At 37.5% G+C, this 21645-nt stretch overlaps 1 protein-coding gene and 1 non-coding gene across 3 annotated transcripts in view; both read right to left on the reverse strand.

Moving 5' to 3' along the window:
• Nucleotides 1–21645, reverse strand: part of pins (G-protein-signaling modulator pins) — a 54506-nt gene that overhangs the window by 6380 nt on the left and 26481 nt on the right. For both annotated transcript variants that reach the window (XR_011238462.1, XM_069508975.1), the window contains exon 8: nt 3689–3887. Coding sequence is in view for 1 of the 2 variants with exons in the window: in XM_069508975.1 (XP_069365076.1) it covers nt 3689–3887 (199 nt within the window). In the remaining variant the exon portion in view is untranslated. The remainder of the gene's footprint in view (nt 1–3688; nt 3888–21645) is intronic.
• On the reverse strand, nt 4434–4549 carry LOC117995930 (U5 spliceosomal RNA). The gene has a single exon (XR_004675595.1). It is a non-coding gene; the product is annotated as a U5 spliceosomal RNA (small nuclear RNA).

The raw sequence follows: 21645 nt of genomic DNA on the forward strand, positions 1-21645 counted from the left end.
CGTAGTATTCTCGAATATGCATGCAACATTTGGTCACCCAATTATATTATACATACTCAAAGACTCGAATCATTTCAAAGAATTCAAAAAATTTAACAGTTATAAAGAAGCCTGTACTCATTACAAAATTGACTCCCTGGAACTAAGAAGAAACCAAAGTGACATGCTGCTGCTACAAGCTATATTGACTGGACAAATTGACTGTCCTAGCCTGCTGTCAGCTTTCTCTTTCAATGCTTCCTCCTTTAGGCCTCGAAAACCTCAGCTATTGTGTGTACCGAAATCAAATACAACCTACGCCCAAAATTCCGTAATTTTACGCCTGGCGCGAACCTATAATAAAATTTACTCAGACTTTGACCTTTCCCACCTGTCCAAAATGCAATCAAAAAAGGAAATAATTAAACTGCATCGGAAAAATAATAATATGTAACTAATAATAATTATACTAGTATCTATAATAGTACATAAATTCGCATAATATCATAACCCACAAGCACGCACTCACGCATACTCTCTGACGTATTCTCTCTCTCCCAAACACAAACACACATACACTCACACATGCATATGTTGTGAATCACCTACTAGGTATTTTTACTAGTTAATTGACTTTTATATTTTCATATTATTATATTGTAAAGCTTGTTTAAATTATTTGGTCTCTTGAAACGTACTGTTATAAATTTATAATTAATAACTATTTAAGTAATCTGTAAAACAAAATTGTAATCCTATTTGGCCTTATTTTCAGACTGTTATTATGTAAAATTATATTGTATGTATCGCTGTTGATTGCAAACAAACGAATAAATAAATAAATAATAAATCATTCATCCAAGGCTTACAGCGATCTCATACTCATCCGATCGGAATCCGGTAAAATACGGATATAAAAAATATCTACGACATAATATGTCATACGCTACCATGCAAAACAAAAAGGAACGTATTTTCACGGACTCAGATCGGATGATTGCGTAACCGCTGTAAGGAATTGAATGTCACTTGCTTTAACGGTGAAGGAAAATGTATAATGTTCTCAAAGGTGTGTGAAGTCTACCAATCCGCACATGGCCAGCGTGTCATGGTCAAAACCCTTCTCACTCTGAGAGGAGACCCGTGTTCTATAGTGAGCCGGCGATGGGTTGATCATGATGATGATGTTTTTGTGTGTTGTTTCGGATTGACTATGCTGCGTAGGCCCTACTGGCCGCTACAGCGTCACCGGGGGGGTTGGCGAGCGCGAAGCTCCGCCTGGGGGTGAGCCCTAGGGCTCGAAGAAATAATTCGAGAGGTCGGGGGGCAACGTCCTCCTAAGGGCGCCTCCTGTGAGGCTCGGACCACGGCTTAGGATGACGTTGGGATGGGTGGAGTTGTTGGACTACTGGTTAGTCCGTACGCCCCCGAGGCCGTGGCGTGAGCCCACGTCCGGGTGACGTTAGAAATCGGGGACCTCGTCTTCGCCGGCGAAGACGCTGTGATGAGGTTGTATTGTGTAGCCCTACAAGATAGGGAGCATTGTCGGTCATGATTTGATCGTCGGGATCGTTAAGGACGTGCTTAGGGCGTCTTTTATCGGGGGAGTCGTTTCGGTCAGGGATGTATGTCGCTGCCTCAACTATTAGGGGGTTGGGGTGTCTAATGGCTTTCTCAAAATAGTTTTTGGAGAGCTGTTTAAAGTAATGAGCTATTGTCGGGAGTTGGAGGTCTCTGTGAAGGTCCACGTTGCGCATGTACCACGGGGAGCCAGTGGCCATACGCATAAACTTATTCTGTAGGACTTGGAGAGGTTTGAGAGAGGAGGGCGGCAGGTGTGCAAATGCAACACAGGCATAAGACATTATTGGGCGGATGCACGTTTTGTACAGCGTGACTTTATGTCGAAGTGACATTTTGCTTTTTGCGCAAATCATGGGGTAGAGACGGGAAAGCACATACGCTGCGTTCTTGCGGACTCTACGAATGTGCGCGGCGAAGCTCATCTTGTCATCAAAGGTTACACCCAAGTACTTGGTATTAGTTTGCCAGGGAATGGGGCGGTCGTAAAGAGTTATTTCAGTCTGTCGAAGTTTGTATTGTGATTTCCTTTTGGACTTTTGAAAGAGCACTGCTGCACTTTTTTCCGGGTTAACTTCTATCCTCCAAAGGCGGAACCAGTGGCCTAGGCTACTGACAGCCTTTTGGAGTCGAGCTTTAACGTTCCGGTAGTTTAAGTCGGAGCTGTATAGAGCGGTGTCATCCGCGAACTGGGCTATATGAACATGAGGGGATCTGGGAATGTCGCTGGTGTACAGCGCGTACAAAAGTGGCGAGAGCAGGGAGCCCTGAGGGACTCCTGCTTGGAGAGGTCTTGGGGAGGATAGGGTCCCATCCAGACGGTAGCGAAAAGTTTGATTGGTGAGAAATTCTCGTAGTAAACGTACGAGTCTTTCGGGCACGCCAAGATGGTAAAGCTTGTAGATCAAGCCGGCGTGCCACATGATGATGATGGTGGGCAATTTTAATTTATACTAATGGGCTGCGTCTAAAACGGATAACGGTTGGAACTTAAAACTAAAGCTACGAGGGTTCCAAACGCGCCCAGGTCTGAAAAGAATCCACAACAAACTATCGCTGGAAATATCCCGCTCTATCTCTGTGCATCGTATTCCTCATTTCAAAGGATCATGACCCCTTTCAGTTATTTTAGCGAAAAAAGATCATACAACTTTTGACAGTTAACAAAATTGCTAAAGTCACACATCGGCAGATTACAGAAATTAATTATTTATTCATTAATTCGCCCGCCATAAGAGAACGAGACTCTTAATAAATATAAGAACCTAAGCTCTTATATTTCTTAAGCGATTTTAGTAATAATAAAATCGATCGACGGCCTAACGTGCTAAAAATATAATATTCTAATTTAATATTTATACTGACAGACTACGTCGTCGCTTAGTCGTTTTATAACCTATTTCTGAGTTTTCTGTTCAACTGTAGTGAATTGAGGAGTTGGCGGACAAAACGATGTAATGGTATGAAATAACTTTTTTACAGGAGGAGCAAAAAACTGAACGATGTTTACTGTAATTGTACAGTTTTTATCGAAATCGCGAATTTTGGAATCAATTTATTTATGTACAGTTTTAAGCCGTTTTGTTTGGAAACGAGATTTTGATTCAGATTTGCATTCAGTGGGCCAAATACATCTTGATTAAAGAAATAAAAGTATTTTGATCAGAATTACACCGTTTTGTTCGCTATATCCTCAAGCGTGACAGTATGTCAAAGCACTAAGGGTAATAGAGGATTAATTTCAACTTGCAAAAATTTAAATTCAAGCCTATGTCCATCTTCAGGTAGTTTTAAGTTTTGCCTTTCGTTGACAGCGCGCAATAGCACTTACCTGTCAAGTCGCAAACAAACAAGGGTGCCAATTCACACGGCATGTCTTATTTTGTAGTAGAACAATGAATAAGGAACGAGATTGTGTAGTTCCTAAACATACAGTGATCTAAACTTCTACCCTCTAACAAATAAACCTGGAATAGCGGTGGAATAGTTATACTCTGTTTTGTCTTTCTCTGTCATCAGTAATTTGACATTTGAAGAAAAAAGACAAAACAGAGTATAACTATTCCGCCGCTATTCCAGGTTTATTTGTTAGAGGGATAGGTGTAGAGCTAGCAGGGTTGACACTCACTTGAACCCTCGCTATCATGTCGAGGAAGTCGTCCTCGGGCTTGGTGCTGGTTGTATGCGTTGGACGGAGTCCCGGCAGAGACGTCGCTTTTGTCTCCTTGGGGGACTTAGTGATGGGACGTAGCTCCGCGCGCTGCGAATCCATACGCTCGGACTGTAGATCCGAGATCATTTTCAGCATTGGAATCATAGTATTGGGGCTGCAATGAAAAAAATCAAATTAAATTAAGTCACTTGCAGTGCCATCTTATACCACTAGTGACACAACAAGACCTGGCGCACTTTAGGCAGCCCAGTCGGCGCAGCCATGGCCGTAGCGACCCTTCTTAAATGTTAACCGCTGGCAAAATCAATTTAAATAAATAGAAGGAAAAGCTGACTGATCTATCAACGCAAACTCAAACCAATGGACGGGTTGGAATGAAAGGTATGCAGATAGCTAAGAAAGGATTTTTGAAAATTCAATCCCTAAGGGTTTTGAAATTGGGTAGTCCACGCGGACGAAGTCGCGGGCATAAGCTAGTAAATTAATAATATTAGATTACGGGTAGGCAGATATTAAAGATTGTTTATTAATTATTATCAATGTTATTTATTTCACTTTATGAAGTCTTTTTACGATATTTATAAAACTTTAAGCGCATTACCTCCAATGGGTAATAATAATTAAATACTCGTGTTGCACTCGCACATTATATGCTTTTATAATAAATACATTTATGATGTAAAATGTAGAGCGAATTATGAGCTTCGCAGAAGCAGGGTATTCAAAATATGAAAGACTCTTTAGAGTCTTTAATACCTCTCCACGGAAATGCTTAGTAAAAGACGAAATATTTATACATTTTGAAGGTACAAAGCTATGTTGTTTTTGATGTTGATAGTGGTAATTTTAAGTCGTTATGATTTTTAGGTATTTCACTTCATTTCTTTTACAATATTAAATGCTTAGTAAGTGATTTTATTCCTATCGGTAGGTTATTAAAGGGTCATATTGCACAATAATAGAAGATTTGCAGTTATTTCTAAGAGCGCTGAAGTAGACTATAGATCTGAAGTAGATCGAGTACCTATAAATAGTTGTATGTGAAGGAAAAACTGCCGCTGCCTTCATAAAACGATGATCATTACGGATGAACGTAAAAAGTCAGGATTACAACATTTTAGATTTAACCGAGCCTTCGTGGACGCACTAACAATATTCTCGCACTACGAGAGACAACACAAACTACCTTCAACAATGACTACAGCAACCCTCACTAACTATGAGTCATGACACCGACGTCTCCAATGAAACTAGCCAATCCTAACTAACCCTATCTAAATCCCTACCTAGACCGGCTCCACCATCCCCTACACCAGTCCCAGACCAACCAATATCTAACTATTACAACCTCTCACTAGGCAACAACGACAACAATAATAATAAAACTACAGTACGACACTCACAGTGTCTACTGAGAAGTGCTCTCGGCGAGATCCACGCGAATAATGACTCTTTTCAAACACCGCGTCAGATTTTAGTCTCACGACAACGGTGGGGACGATGACGCAATGTTCAGTGAGCCAACTGTTTACAACTAAAAACCGGTGCTGCCGTCATATGCAATTAAGAATTTCTTTAACGGATGCTATATTACGTATTTTCAACTACTGCATTACTGCGGAGCGGTGATTCGGCCTAATAGTAGGCTCCTGGGGGCTCGAGGTTCGACCCCGGAGACGCGTCTATAGCTTTCGGAGCTATGTGCGTTTTAAGCTATCATTTGCTTTTTTACAGCTAAGGAAAACTTACTGAGAGAACCTCCCAAAAACGGTAGAGCCATTATGTGATTAGAGCCTCAATAGCTCAACGGTTAAAGAAGCGGACTGAAATCCGGAAGGCGGTTCAAACCCTACTCGTTGCTCTTTTGTCGTGCCTTACTCCTAGTACAAGCTTTACGCTAAGTAGGAGGAGAAAGAGGAATATTAGTCATAATAAACATGGCTAATATTCTTTTAAGAAAAAATACTCACTGAAAGAACCTCCGAAAAAAACTACCACTATGTCACACCACACTATCAACCGATAGAGGTCCACTGCTGGACATAGGTCTCTTGTAGGGACTTCTACACGCCGCGGTCTCGCACCACCTAAATCTAACGAATCCCTGCGACTCGTCTGATGTCGTCCATCCAGCTAGTGCGGGGTCTTCCTACGCAGCACCTTCCGGTGCCATTCCAGCACCTTGAGACCCCAACATCTATCGGTTTTCCGAACTATGTGCCCTGCCCATTGCCCCTTCAGCTTCGCAATCCGTTGAGCTTTGTCGCTTACTCTAGTTCTCGTACGGATTAGCAGATTTCTGATTTGATCACGTAGAAACTCTAGAGTATAGCTCTAGAGTTTCTACGTGATCTACTAGAGTATAGCTCTCTCCATCACCCGCTGAGTGACCCTGAGCTTTCTTATGAGGCCCACAGTTACCGACCATGGCTCGGACTATGTTTTTGTGTGATAGACAGAAATTATTCGGTAACGACACAAAGGGAAAGCTAGACAGGGAAAATACATCATTGCCGGTAGGCTACGCACAGGCGACCCTGTGCGTAGCTTTGCTACATTCCGTAGCAACCAGCTACAATACCAAAGCTTGCTCTGCTTGGATGGTTTTCTAGTAGGTATAATTGTCCGTTCACTATGAACTTGACGCCTAACTTTAAGTTGGCACTATTGCATTGCTTTGTTTGCTTTATTCCTTAGAACATAGGGTTTACTAGTATGTGATATGCAAAAATTTAGACTATATATACAAAAGGTTAGACGAATATATAAAAATCATGATTTTATAAAAAACGCGATTTTTATTTATTTTTAAAATAATTACTTATTAACGTCACGCTGTACCAAAAGCGATTAATGACGTCACAAGGCGTAAAAGACAAATATTTTTCCATTTTTAACAAAAAATATTTTCCCGCAGAAATTACTCTATTTTATGTTTAAAAATTTTAAAAAAAGTCTTACGCGTTTTGTGACGTCATTATTCACCTTCCGTACAGCGTGACGTTCATGATAAAAATAAATAAAAGTAACTACCGCTATACAAAAAATCACATTATTTTATTACTACAGTCCAACCCTATTCTCGATACAGTGTGGTGTATAGAAAAGGTATTAGACGCACTAGACGCCACGACAAAGGCACATCGAAAAATTTGAGTTCAAAAATTCGATGCGGTCTGTGAGACCAGTGGTAGGTAGTTAAGGGTTAAAGTTACTTTACGGTTGCGGACTGCGGTTCAACTCTCTTACCGTCAATGCACAAAATGCACAAATCAGGATCTGTTAAGTTAAACCTTTGTTCTTAACTAATGGATACCCGTCGTGTACTACTACGCTAAATTAAAAAAAATCACTCTTAAACTATCTTCTCATTATTGCCTTTCTAATGACACCGGTATGGAGCACATCGGTTGGATGTTTTTGAAGTCTATAACGGATGCAGCTAGAAACATTTTTTGTGTTTTATATGTATATACATCGCGGACATCAGCTAGTGTGTACACTAGCTGATGTCCGCGACTTCGGCCGCGTGGATTTAGGTTAGTTAGTAGGAAAAATTCCGCAGGAACTCTTTAATTTTCCATAATAAAAAGTAGTCTATGTTACTCTCTGTCCTTTAAACTATCTCTATGCCAAAAATCAAGTGGATTGGTTGCTTGGTTAGGGCGTGAAGGGAGGACAAAAAACTTGTATTTTACAACAACAATTTACATTTATAATATTAGTACATACATATTCTTAATCATGGATCATACCCCTCCATACAGTCTGCCGACGATTCTTGGTACATTTTACATAATTGTACCATGCGGCCATGTGGCATGCATGCCTCAATATCACACCAGGTTTTGGCGTAAATGAAGCCTTTTCGAAAAATCGATCAGAAACATTTAATTAAACCACGGCTATTCACAACAAAGTTGACAAACCAAACATGGCTCTCGTTCATTTACAGGCTACGACTCGCAACAAAAAATATACTGTTTGGAAGTTTAGATTGACCAATGTATTGAATACAACCTATAGCCGTAGAGATAGCAATGCCTGCGGCACGCTACGGTGGCGTTATTGCAGATTATAAATGAACTAGCTTATTCCCACGATTTCTTCCGCGTGGACTACACATAGGATATGGTCACTCCCCGATACATTGTTTGCCCCAGTTTGCCAAAAAGTTTATGTGTCACGATGAAACCTTTACCTTTGGGTTGGGTTTCGTGTTTAAATTAATAATAAATAGTATTTTTGACCCTAGATAGTGGGGTTATTGCGTATTGAGTACCCTAACATCTCACTCCAATTACATTGTTTGCCCCAGAAAAAAAGTTTATGCGTCACAATGAAACTTTTACCTTTGGGTTGGTTTTCGTGTTTAAATTAATAATAAATTGTATTTTTGATCCTAGATAGTGGGGTTATTGCGTATTGAGTACCCTAATATCTCATTCTCAATACATTGTTTGCCCCAGAAGAAAAAGTTTATGCATCATGATGAAACTTTTACCTTTGGGTTGGTTTAGCTATGTAAATTAATAATAAATAGTATTTTTGACCCTAGATAGTGGCGTTATTGCGTATTGAGTACCCTAACATCTCACTCCCAATACATTGTTTGCCCCAGAAAAAAAGTTTATGCGTCACGATGAAACTTTTACCTTTGGGTTGGGTTTCGTGTTTAAATTAATAATAAATAGTATTTTTGACCCTAGATAGTGGGGTTATTGCGTATTGAGTACCCTAACTTCTTCTTCTTTGTCGTATCACTCTTGGCAGAGCGGTCGTGGTCATCACGAAGCAACGTCTTTGAGGGCAGATGTCTGATTGTATTTCCATGATGACTTTCTTGGGAAGATTAGTTGCAGTGGTTTCCCCTTGCCTTCTGCACCAGACCTTCTGAGGATTATTTAGATCCCTAGGCTGCTGAAGCCTCTTCTGACAGGTTGCCCCGCCAGGCGTGAGTGGTTATCCCGCCACAGCTCGGTCGCCAGTGCCTCGTCCGTTGTCTAGCAGGGGGTACCACGTGCAGGTGAGGTTGACATTTGGGGCCGACTAGATGTTGATGTACCCTAACATCTCACTCCAATTACATTGTTTGCCCCAGAAAAAAAGTTTATGCGTCACGATGAAACTTTTACCCTTGGGTTGGTTTTCGTGTTTAAACAAATAATAAAATTATTTTTGACCTTAGGTAGTGGGGTTATTGCGTATTGAGTACCCTAACATCTCACTGAAAATACCTACCTAAAAGGTTGTGTAAGTGAAAAATATTCTGCTACAGATCATTTAGTTAACAACACAAAGTACAATTATTATATATGTCTTTCAAAATACTATTTGTAAATTTAATTTTAATAGATTTATATAGTTAGGTCTCTTGGTATTTTTTACTTTACAAACTTGAAACGACTCTGGGGCAATTTTGAGCCATCTCCTTTCAAATTTCTATTTTACCCCCTTTGGGGGTAGAATTTTCAAAAATCCTTTCTTAGCGGATGTTTACGCTATAATAGCTATCAGCGTGCCAAATTTAACCTCGATCCGTCCAGCAGTTTGAACTGTGCGTTGATAGATCAGTCAGTCAGTCAGTTTATCTTTTTTTATTTATATGGATGAATGAAACATTCTTTATCATGCACAATAGTAAAAAGGGTAAAGCATAAAAGTTCCATGTGTGACCCATTATTCACGAAAAGAATCAAGTGTGAGTCGCACCTATAAGTCAGTTGTAACTAGTAGCTATTCAAACAGTTAGGTTAAAACAGACTTTCTTAGATAAAAATGTAACATAATAATATATTTAATATTCATCCATACTGCATTCATGGTCATCGCTGCCGCTATCGGGCAGTTTTCATTTTTCAAGAAATATGGGATCGTAACTAGTAGCTATTCAAACAGTTTGATTAAAATAGACTTTCTTTGATAAAAATGTAACATAATAATATATTTAATATTCATCCATACTGCATTCGCAGTCGCCGCTGCCGCTATAGGGCTGTTTTCAATTTCCAAGAAGTATGGGATTTTTCCATAATAATTTGTTATACGCTTCAGGGAGGCTACACAACATAATATATATACAAAACATATAGGTAAGGCAATTAGTAAACTTTACTCCATTAATTTATTCACATTGACATAGGATATATTAATTTAAGTTTCTTCATGACAGTACCCAGTGGTTTTTAACGCAAAAGTCATCAGTCATCATGATCAACCCATTACCGGCTTACTACAGAGCACGGGTCTCCTCTCAGAGTGAAAAGGGTTTAGGCCATAGTCTACCACGCTGGCCATGTGCGGATTGGTAGACTTCACACACCCTTGAGAACATTATGGAGAACTCTCAGGCATGCAGATTTCCTCACGATGTTTTCCTTCACGGTTAAAGCAAGTGATATTTAATTAATTAAAATGCACATAGCTTCGAAAAGTTAGAGGTGCGTGCCAGGGATCGAACCCCCGACTAACCTAACCACTAGGCTATCACAGCTTATCAAAGGCAAAGTTATCAGTGGTTCATGATTACTCATCATAATAACATATTTACTGACCCCCATGCCACGGGTTAACCTAGTTTAGGGGTCAAGAGTAATTTTAAGCAATATCGTATTTTACTTTTTTTTGGATTAAATAAAGATTTATTATATTTTACAATATCAAGTACATCAATAAAAAACAAAAGAAATCAATACTAAATTTATTTTCGTGTTAAATTTATCTTCTTCTTCTTCTTCAAGTGCCATCTCCTACCGGAGGTTGGCAATCGTTAAGGCTAACTAGATCTTGTTTACTGCTGCCCTAAACAGTCACCTTGTACTCATTTTAAACCAATGGCGAAGGTTCTTGAGCCAAGATATTCGTCTGCGGCCAGGTCTACGTCTGCCTTTTATCTTGCCCTGTATTATAAGCTGCAGTAGATCGTATTTTGGGTTGCGCATAACATGGCCCAGATATTCGAGCTTTCTCCTTTGCACACATTTGAGTAACTCAGTGGACTTCCCCATTAAATAAATTCCCCGTTAAATTTATAGACATACGATAAATAATAACTATACGACCATTGCGACGTAGATACTTGATGCCACTTGACGACACTATTCCTACTATTAGTACGCGACAGGTCGAGATGGCAATCGAGGTGGGGTCGCTCTCGAAGCCCGCACAGCCCCCACGCTAACTCGGTGCTGGTTTTATTTTTAATTTTTTTATTCAGATACAAGTTAGCCCTTGATTGCAATCTCACCTGATGGCAAGTGATGATGCAGTCTAAGAGGAAAGCGGGCTAACCTGGAAGGGGTATGACAGTTTTTATTAAACCTATACCCCTTTGCTTTCTATACGGCATCGTAACGGAATGGTAAATTGCTTGGCGGCACGGATTTGCCAGTAGGGTGGTAACTAGCTATGGCCGAAGCTTATCACCATACGACCAAAGAAAATTAAATCTAAAAAATTCCAAATTTCCCCTGTCGCTAATCAAACCTGTGACCTCCCACTAATAAGACCAGACCGCTCACCTTTACACAGGGGGGAGGGGGATGTCTTAACAAATCCCGTGGGAACTCTTTTGTTTCCCGGGATAAAAAAGTAGCCTATGTCACTCTCCAGGTCTTTGACTATACTCATGCAAAAAATCACGTCGATCCGTTGCGACGTGATTATGACGTGGTACTGATAGTGATGACTTAAGTAGCCACCAAGCTACGACTTAATGATTAGACTTTAAGTCCCAACTCTTCTTTCCTGATAATGCACACCTATAATTTATTGTTACAATTATCACTCCTAAACTACAGGGATTCAGGAACAGTTGCTGGTGAAACCTAATTTTACGTACCGAGCATAATTATACGACACGATTGAAATGAGTCCAGGAACGGTTCTTACGACAGCTTTCTTTTCGGTTAACGAGTAGATTAAACCTTCACAACTACGAACACAGACTTACTTTTTAGGGTTCCGTACCTAAAAAGGAAAAACGGAACCCTTATAGGATCACTTTCTTGTCTGTCTGTCTGTCTGTCGGTTTGTCAAGAAACTTACAGGGTACTTCCCGTTGACCTAGAAACATGAAATTTGGCAGGTAGGTCGGTCTTATAGCTGACATAGGCGAAAAATCTTCACAAAAAAAATTAAATTGTGCCCATGAACTAAAAATTAGTATTTTAAATTTTCAAAGTAAGATAACAATATCAAGTGGGGTATCATATGAAAGGGCTTTACATACCTATGCATTCTAAAACAGATTTTTATTTATTTTTATGCATCATAGTTTTTGAATTATCGTGCAAAATGTCGAAAAAATACGACTGTAGTACGGAACCCTCGTTGCGTGAGCCTGACTCGCACTTGGCCGGTTTTTTTTTCAAGTAACATAGCCTTGAGGATAGTAGAAATTTAATAGCCACGTCACTCTTGTTGAAGCTGTTTAATAACAAAGTTGATTGTTCTGAGCTGCTTTATAGATTTGTGATTAAAGCACCACGCATGAATTATCCGCGCCACCCTTGTAATTTGTAATATGGCAAGCGTTGCAGAACTTAGGTAAACATTCCGCCATTCATCGAATCTCTGATCTCTACATATAGCAACAGCGTGCGTCAACAGAGTGAAATAGACATATTCTCTAATAGCTATGCTCAGTTTAGGCGAAAATCCATACTATATCCATACTAATATTATAAATGCGAAAGTGTGTCTGTCCGTCTATCTATCTGTCTGTCTGGCTGCTAGCTTTTCACGGCTCAACTGTTCAACCGATTTTGACGAATTTTGGTATAGAGATAGCTTACATCTTACATGGCTACTTTTTATCCCGGAAAATTAAAGAGTTCCCACAGGATTATTAAATATAAATCTACGCAGACGAAGTCGCATGCATCATCTAGTTTCTAGATATATTATGTAATACGAAGTGACGATTAAAAATAATTAAATAAACAAATATTTAGATAATTATGTAATTATGTTTTGAGTCTTTTGTAAATATTGTATGATAAATCTCGTAGGTAAACAATTATAATTAATCTGTATTTAATATGTAATTTATATTAATTTTGTTACATGGTTGTAGGAAAAGATGGGGTAGAAGTGGGGTAGGTGGTAGATGTGGGGGAATAGTGGAAACATACCTCAAAATTGCTACGTTTTCATTTAGTTAGGTGTAATTACCCAACAGAATCGTGAACAGAGTCACATCAATATTTTAATGAATTAATCATTGTTAACGAAAGTGACTCTTACTCATTACCTCATTACTTCTTCTGTAGTACGGAACCCTCCGGTATTTTTACTTTACGTGGCATTGCGACACATGCCAAGTACAGCAAGTATATATTAAAAAAGTCTGTTTGATATTTTTTAAATAATTTTCTTTTAAGTATACAAACCATCCTGACAATAACGAACACAAAAAAAAGAATTATCCAATTTGGTGCAGTCGTTTGGAAGCACATCGGAAGTTATGAGCATACATATATTTCGCCAATTAATTGTTATTTATGCATAGATAGATTGTAACCCTCTAACAAATAAACCTGGAATAGCGGTGGAATAGTTATACTCTGTTTTGTCTTTCTCTGTCATCAGTAATTTGACATTTGAAGGCAAAAGACAAAACAGAGTATAACTATTCCACCGCTATTCCAGGTTTATTTGTTAGAGGGTAAGTCTCTACTCATGTTTTGTCATTAAGTACGTAACGTGTAACATTTCCGGTACTTTTGATTTTGACGGGTTAATCATTTTCGACGTTTTAATCACGTTGTTCAAGAATATAACTACCTCGGCCAGATCATACAACTCGTTAAAAACAACTTAAACAAGAAAGCTGACAGAAGAATTCAGCTGGGTTGGGCAGAATTTTCAAAGCTTCGACAGGTCTTCGAATAATCGATACCGCAAAGCCTTAACATGCCTTAAGATATTAAATAAGACATCGACATCCACTAAGAAAGCTCCTATAAAGAGGTAAAGCAGGGGTTTGAAATTTATGTAGTCCACGCGGAAGAAGTCACGGGAATAAGCTAGTTAAAAACATTTCTAAAATCTCACCTAACCGGACGCGGTGTGGTCGATGGTGTCGACCAAGGTGCAGCATGGCACCAGCTTCTCTCACAGCAGTGCACACAACAGCAAAGCATCGTAAACACTAGTCCATATTTTAAGAGCACTCGACGCGGGGGCACGCTAGACCTATGTAGCTGCAACTGCCCGAATGACGCGCCCGTTCTAGGTGCATCCCGGTAGCGCTGAAAACCTATGGACTAAGAGCCAGCGCGTGTCAAACCTTCATTATTTTATTAAAGCTGAAAGTTTCTCTGCGTATTGTCCCCAACACAGGGAGGAACGATCAACGACTACGAAGTTTGGATCATAAAGTTTAAGGGCGTCTGGCAGGGGGTTGCCACAATACTAATGTTTGGCAATGCGTGACGTGATTTCTAACACATTTTTTTTCCGAATAAAATGTATAAAATTAGACTTTATCCTTTGACGTAAGATTTTTTACACTTTTATTACCTGTTATCTCCCAAAGTCACCATGATCCAAACTTCATAGTCGCGGATCGTTCCTTTCTGTGTTGGGGATAATACGCAGAGAAACTTGCGGCTTTTATAAATTAACGAAGATCTGGCACGCGCTGGCTCTCTACTATTTTGTACATAGCGCTTCGGAGAAAATTTCCCATTCCCTTGTATGGGGTATTGAAGCCAGTAACGTATTCCAGGAATAAGCCCTATTCAAGTGATTAAAACCGTATAATGCACCCAAATATTCTAATTAATTTGGATAAAATTTACTTGGTAATGTAATTTCATATTTTGTGGTCTCATGTTAAATATTTATCAAATAATAATATATTATTCATATGACTAATATTTATTTGGTAAATTATTTTGATGATTCTAAATCACTTGTAAAAGATTATTTGAATAAAATATATTGTACTAGGTTATTCTCGCGACTTCGTCCGCGTGGACTACTTGTGTAGTCACGAAACTGTGTGTCGTACACACACAAACAAATACACTTGTGTTTCAAAACCCATATTTTACCCACTTAGGGGTTGAAATTTGAAAAAAATCCTTTGTCAGCGGATGTCTACGTCATAATGCACGAATGCATACAAGGACGAACGAACGTACACACAAACATTAATTTTTATCATATAATATATGTATGTGTGCATTTATATTCTTTATTGCACCTATAAACACAAATGACAGGTTACAAAAAAGAAATCTTAAAAAGTAGGTACAAAAAGGCAGTCTTATCGCTAAATAGCGATCTTTTCCAGACAACCTTAACGCTAGGGAGAAAACAAACAAGTGGACAGTGGGAGGTGGTGTATATAATAAACCTAAATACTAATAGCTTAATAAACTAAACCAAATAATAAACCAAATAAAAAAATAAATATAATGGACATACATAAGACTACACTGCTATATACATGTAGATTTAAATAATAAACTATGTCGTCATTGATGATAGCAAAGGGATGGAATAATCTTTGACGTCTATTTAATTTTATTAAGGGATTCAGCACGATGAATTTGCGAGGGAGGCTCGTTGCATAAACAGTAAGCCTTGACCGTGTAGGAATTACTAAAGTGTTTTGTCCGATGTGTAGGATAGGAGGTTGCTAGAATGAGTTTTCCCGCGGAAAAACTCTACCTGGTCTGTCATGACCAAGAAATTTAAAATTTTCCTTTGAATAACTTGGAGTCAAGGATTGAACAATAAACAGTACAGAAGAGAAACAATATGCAAATTCCGGCGAAAGCGAATGGGTAACCACTTGAGCTTTGACCGAAATTCGGAGACACGGTCGTATTTGCGCAAGCGAAATGTAATTAATGTAATACTTAGCAATGTTTTGAATTCGCTCAAGTTTATTAAATTGGTCCTCGGTTAAATCAATGTAGCTTGCGTCTGCATAATCGAGAATGGAGAGGAGTAAAGATTGTGCTAACATAATCTTAGTAGATAGAATAAGCTGTGATAGCCTAGCCTTAGGACGTCTGCCTTCTAATCGGAGGTCGGAGGTTCGATCCCGGGCACGCACCTCTATCTTTTCGGAGTAATATGCGTTTTTACTAATTAAATATCACTTGCTTTAACGGTGAAAGAAAACATCGTGAGGAAACCTCTTTCTTCATGTTCTTAAAGGTGTGTGAAGTCAACCAATCCGCATATGGCCAGCGTGGTAGACTATGGCCAAAACCCTTCTCACTCTGAGAGAGAGAGAGAAAGAAAGGTTTCGCTACTGAGTTCTTTTAATTGATGAGACCATGAGACAGTTGTGTCTAATTGGACATTGAAATTTTTCACAGTGGCACTATAATATCTATACTAACTGAAAGTACTTATAATAGGTAAGGTATTTGACAACTAGTCAAATCAGTGACTTAGTATGCGAGATTCTATGAAATGAAATACTGGAATGTAACGTCACATCATGACGTACTTTTTAGGGTTCCGTACCTCAAAAGGAAAAACGGAACCCTATAGGATCACTTTGTTGTCAGTCTGTCTGTCTGTCTGTCAAGAAACCTACAGGGTAATTCCCGTTGACCTAGAATCATGAAATTTGGCAGTTAGGTAGATCTTATCTGTCTATTTTTTTGTCTGTCTGTCGGTCTGTCAAGAAACCTACAGGGTACTCCCCGTTGACCTAGAATCATGAAATTTGGCAGGTAGGTAGGTCTTATAGCTGACATGAATTTAGGGTTAGATCACACAAAAAAATTAAATTGTGGTCATGAACTAATAATTAGTATTTTCAACTCTCGAAAGGAGTGACTATATAAAGTGGGGTATCATATGAAAGGTCTTAGCCTGTACATTCTAAAACAGATTTTTTTTTATTCTTATGCATCATAGTTTTTGAATTATCGTGCAAAATGTCGAAAAAATACGACTGTAGTACGGAACCCTCATTGCGCGAGCCTGACTCGCACTTGGCCGGTTTTTTAGTTTAATCGATAATTTAAAATGGTTATTACACTTAAAACTAACAAAGGAGGTGAATTTTACTTATTTTGGAAGATCCTCTATTTAATAATCACTGAGAAATAATTTATTTTTGATAAAGTCAAATACCCAATTTACTATTTGAAACACGTATTTCTTTATTTCTAACCGAAAGCCTCAATACATGCTCAATACCAATTTTCGTGGAAATAGCTTGAAAAATGACAGACCATGACAGACTTTCACATAGACTGAGTTCTGTTTGTTTGCAGCATAGACAACTTTTGCCGTCGTCCGTGCCGCTATTTATTTATTTTATTTTTATTTTTCATGGACCGAAGCTATAGTCACAAAGTAATAATAAATAAAGTTACATTGGAAATGCTTATCTCTAAACAGATATTTCTCCCTGATTCTCCCAGATTGAGCGAGAGGGACCATAGGGACCACGCTAGTTGCATAGATCGTAAACTTATTGACAAATCCTATTGGAACCCTCGTAGCTTTAGTTTTAAGTTCGCGTAAAAATTATCACCACTATATCATCATCTTACAAATGCAAACCGACTATCAAAAAGCGTAATTTTTTTACCTACTTAGAATAATCATTTTGACTTTTTGGCGAGAACTTTCTCAAAATTTAGGCACTAGGTATACCTAACCTTTTTTTCTATTAAAAATAGCACATAATGAAACGTTCAGAAACGCGGTTTGTCCTTACTATTACTAGGTATTAGTGATCTGTTGGAACAGTTTGTTTTTATTTTTACTACTATTGAATAAATAGCTACCTAGAAATACCCACCTACTCCGTTTCAGCTTTGTTGAATTTAAGTAACGTAATACTTTCTAACGAGAGTTGATTGCACAATATAGGCGAGTTCGATAACAAGAATAAATTTTGTTCCAAGAATTTCAAATTTAAATTCAGAACGCACCGGAAAAATAATAATCATCTACATATACAGGGTTACAGGAAAATAGGACACGATCCCGTTAAGGGGTTATAGTACAGGACATTAGCTGCCCTGGCGAACTTCGTTCCGCCTAGTTGATTCAAATTTTTAAAATTTTTCTCTCGGTAAGAAACATAGACTTATTATGTAAGAACCATCCTCGTTTTTATATACAGGGTTACAGGAAAAGTGGACACGATCCCGTTAAGGGGTTATAGTACAGGACATTAGCTATCAAACGACCCCTAAAGTGCTTATGCGAAAGTGTATCGTTTTCGAGTTATTCATTTTTTTATTTTTTTCTTGGTAAAAGGGTGTTTGCCACTTTAAAAATTGATAAAAAAAGGAACAATGTATTTCAGCAGATTTTTTTTATTTCTTGCTAGTACATATCCTTGTTAATAATAAACAGTTATAAAACTAAAAAAAACTTCAAGCATTTTAAAATTACAGCCCAAAAACTATACAAGTTTTCGATTTTTAAATTTAATTCTTTGAATAACTTGCAAATTTTCTGTAAAAATTACTATGGCACTTATCCTGCGGATTATTTTAAAAACATCTACGTTTCGTTAGGTATCCATTGGTACAAAAAAATTACAAAAAAAATCATAAAATCAAGAAAAATTTTACACAACAAAGAGACCAGGTAGAAAATTCTAACAAATGCTATTGCCAAAGAATTAAATCAGAATCAAAGTAAAAACGAGTTTAATGCAAAATAGTTAAAGATTATTTTTAATAAGGTCAAAAGGTAACATAAAATCAGTCATGTACGAGTCGGGCTCGAACACGAAGGGTTCCGTACCATCGTACAAAAAATAACACTTTTAAATTATTTTTTAATTTTTATGGCAGCCATTTTGTAATTTTTAGTATTTATTGTTATAGCGGCAATTAAAATACACATTCTGTAAAAATTTCAAGTCTCTACGTCTTAGGGTTCACGAGATACAGTCCACTGACAGACAAACGGACGGCCGGACAGACAGACGGACGGACGAACGAACATGAAATTTTCACAAAATGTGTATTTTTATGGCCGCTATAACAACAAATACTAAAAATTTCAAAATGGCTGCCATAAAAATTTAAAAAACATTAAAAATTGTTATTTCTTGTACGAAGGTACGGAACCCTTCGTGTGCGAGCCCGACTCGCACTTGACTGATTTTATAGTACCTTTTTACCTCATTAAAAATAATCTTTAACGATTTTGCATTAAACTCGTTTTTACATAGATTCTGATTTAATTCTTTGGCAATAGCATTTGTTAGAATTTTCTACCTTGTATCTTTGTTGTGTAATTTTGTCTTGATTTTATGATTTTTTTTGTAATTTTTTTGTACCAATGGATAGCTAACGAAACGTAGATGTTTTTTAAATAATCCGCAGGATAAGTGCCATAGTAATTTTTACAGAAAATTTGCAACTTATTCAAATAATTAAATTTAAAAATCGAAAACTTGTACAGTTTTTGGGCTGTAATTTTAAAATGCTTGAAGTTTTTTTTAGTTTTATAACTGTTTATTATTAACAAGGATATGTACTAGCAAGAAATAAACAAAAATCTGCTGAAATACATTGTTCCTATTTTTTATTAATTTTTAAAGTGGCAAACACCCTTTTACCAAGAAAAAAATAAAAAAATTAATAACTCGAAAACGATACACTTTCGCATAAGCACTTTAGGGGTCGTTTGATAGCTAATGTCCTGTACTATAACCCCTTAACGGGATCGTGTCCACTTTTCCTGTAACCCTGTATATAAAAACGAGGATGGTTCTTACATAATAAGTCTATGTTTCTTACCGAGAGAAAAATTTTAAAAATTTGAATCAACTAGGCGGAACGAAGTTCGCCAGGGCAGCTAGTCTTCTTTTATATATAAAAACCGGCCAAGTGCAGTTGGAACTGGCTGTAAACTAAATTGTTTATATTTAAATATGTTCTTATTTTTATTTTTTCTAAGAGTTTTGGTTATTTGTTTTACATTCGATGACATATTCACTTACTTCAAATATATATCTCAAACAGGACGTCCAAGTTTTTCTTTTTACTAATATTTTTCCTATATAATCAAAATATCCCAACACTCAGCACGAAGCTCTAGGAGAGAATATTAATGGAACAGTATCGATGGGAAAACTGGTGTTAATTGTCCATTGTTGCTGTATTTGTTGCGTACATCGATGGTTGTGAACAAGAAAAAATTTTCTTTCCTACTTGGAAGTTTAAAATGCGGAATTATTTCCTACATGAGTGGTACGTGTTGATGGGTATCCAGAAGGAGATACGACCACACGAGTAGATATACGACCGCTGCATCAATTGAGGTGATTCTGTTCGTCATGCTTTCGCCCTGCGGTGGATTGTACAGTGTACATAGTTGATTGTACTGTGAATATTCCACCTAAGATGATTAGTGAAGATATTGCGTACGAGGTGCACTCTGACCGTCTGAGCAGGTATCAGCTCTGGCATTTGGTTAGGACACTTATGTCGCATATGCATGAATCAATTGAACTTGAAGAATCATCAGGTTGTTTAAGTCTTAGTTTTTTCTCATGTAAATTTTTTTTCTTGTTCCTGTGTGTTAATATTTTATGTTAAGTTTTTTTTGTAAGACAATTTAGTTTAAAGGGGGATGTTGGAACTGACTGTAAACTAAATTGTTTATATTTAAATATGTTCTTATTCTTATTTTTTCTAAGAGTTTTTTGTTTTACATTCGATGACATATTCACTTACTTCAAATATATATCTCAAACAGGACGTCGCAAGTTTTTCTTTTTACTGATATTTTTCCTATAAAATCAAAATATCCCAACAAGTGCGAATCAGACTCGCGCACTGAGGGTTCCGTAGTACAATCGTATTTTATCGACATTTTGCACGATAAAACAAAAACTATATAGTAGATCTCGTTCAAACTAATTTTCGGTGGAAGTTTGCATGATAATGTACATCATATATTTTTTTTAGTTTAATCATTCTCTTATTTTAGAAGTTACAGGGACACATTTTACCACTTTGGAAGTGTCTCTCGCGCAAACTATTCAGTTTAGAAAAAAATGATATTAGTAACCTCAACATCGTTTTTGAAGACCTATGCATAGACACATATGGGTTTGATGAAAAAAAATATTTGAGTTTCAGTTCTAAGTATGGGGAACCCCAAAATTTATTGTTTTTTTTTCTATTTTTGTGTAAAAATCTTAATGCGGTTCACAGAATACATCTACTTACCAAGTTTCAACAGTAAGCTCTTATAGTTTCGGAGAAAAGTTCATACGGACGGACAGACACAGACAGACAGACATGACGAATCTATAAGGGTTCGGATTTTTGCCATTTGGCTACGGAATCCTGAAAATGAATCGCTGAATGTGTTGTGTGTTCTTTTTTCATAATATTCCTTGAAGTGCGAGGATCTTACGGAGAGAAAAATTAAAAAAAGACCTGAAAAAAAAAATCGACTGCTGTACGAAGTTCGCCGGGGCAGCTAGTCTCTTCTCTATAATATAAAAATGAATCACTAAATGTGTTGGTCTGCGCAAATTTCGAGAACCGCAGAACCGATTTCGCTAATTATTTTTTTATAATATTCCTTGAAGTACAAGGATGATTCTTACGGAGAGAAAAATTAAAAAAAAATAGAATCGACTGTTAATCGGTACGAAGTCACTGGGGCAGCTAGTTTGAAAAAAAAAATCGTGTACAGTTTGCATAATTTTGGTACGATTTTCTTCGCTATTAGTGAAATGAAAAGTTGTGCATTTCGCACGGCTGCATATTATTTGCGTCTCGTGCTATAATGTTTGTATCTCCATTGAAGTGCTTTAATCTTCGTCAATCATTTTTAGGTCTCACTGTGTTATCAGTACCCTTATTATAAATGCGAAAGTGTGTTTGTTTGTTGGTTTGTTTGTATGTTGTATAGAAGCAGGCGTTACTTTGCGGAAGTCCATGATA

This window comes from Maniola hyperantus, chromosome Z (genome assembly GCF_902806685.2).
Source record: "Maniola hyperantus chromosome Z, iAphHyp1.2, whole genome shotgun sequence".
Taxonomy (NCBI): domain Eukaryota; kingdom Metazoa; phylum Arthropoda; class Insecta; order Lepidoptera; family Nymphalidae; genus Maniola; species Maniola hyperantus.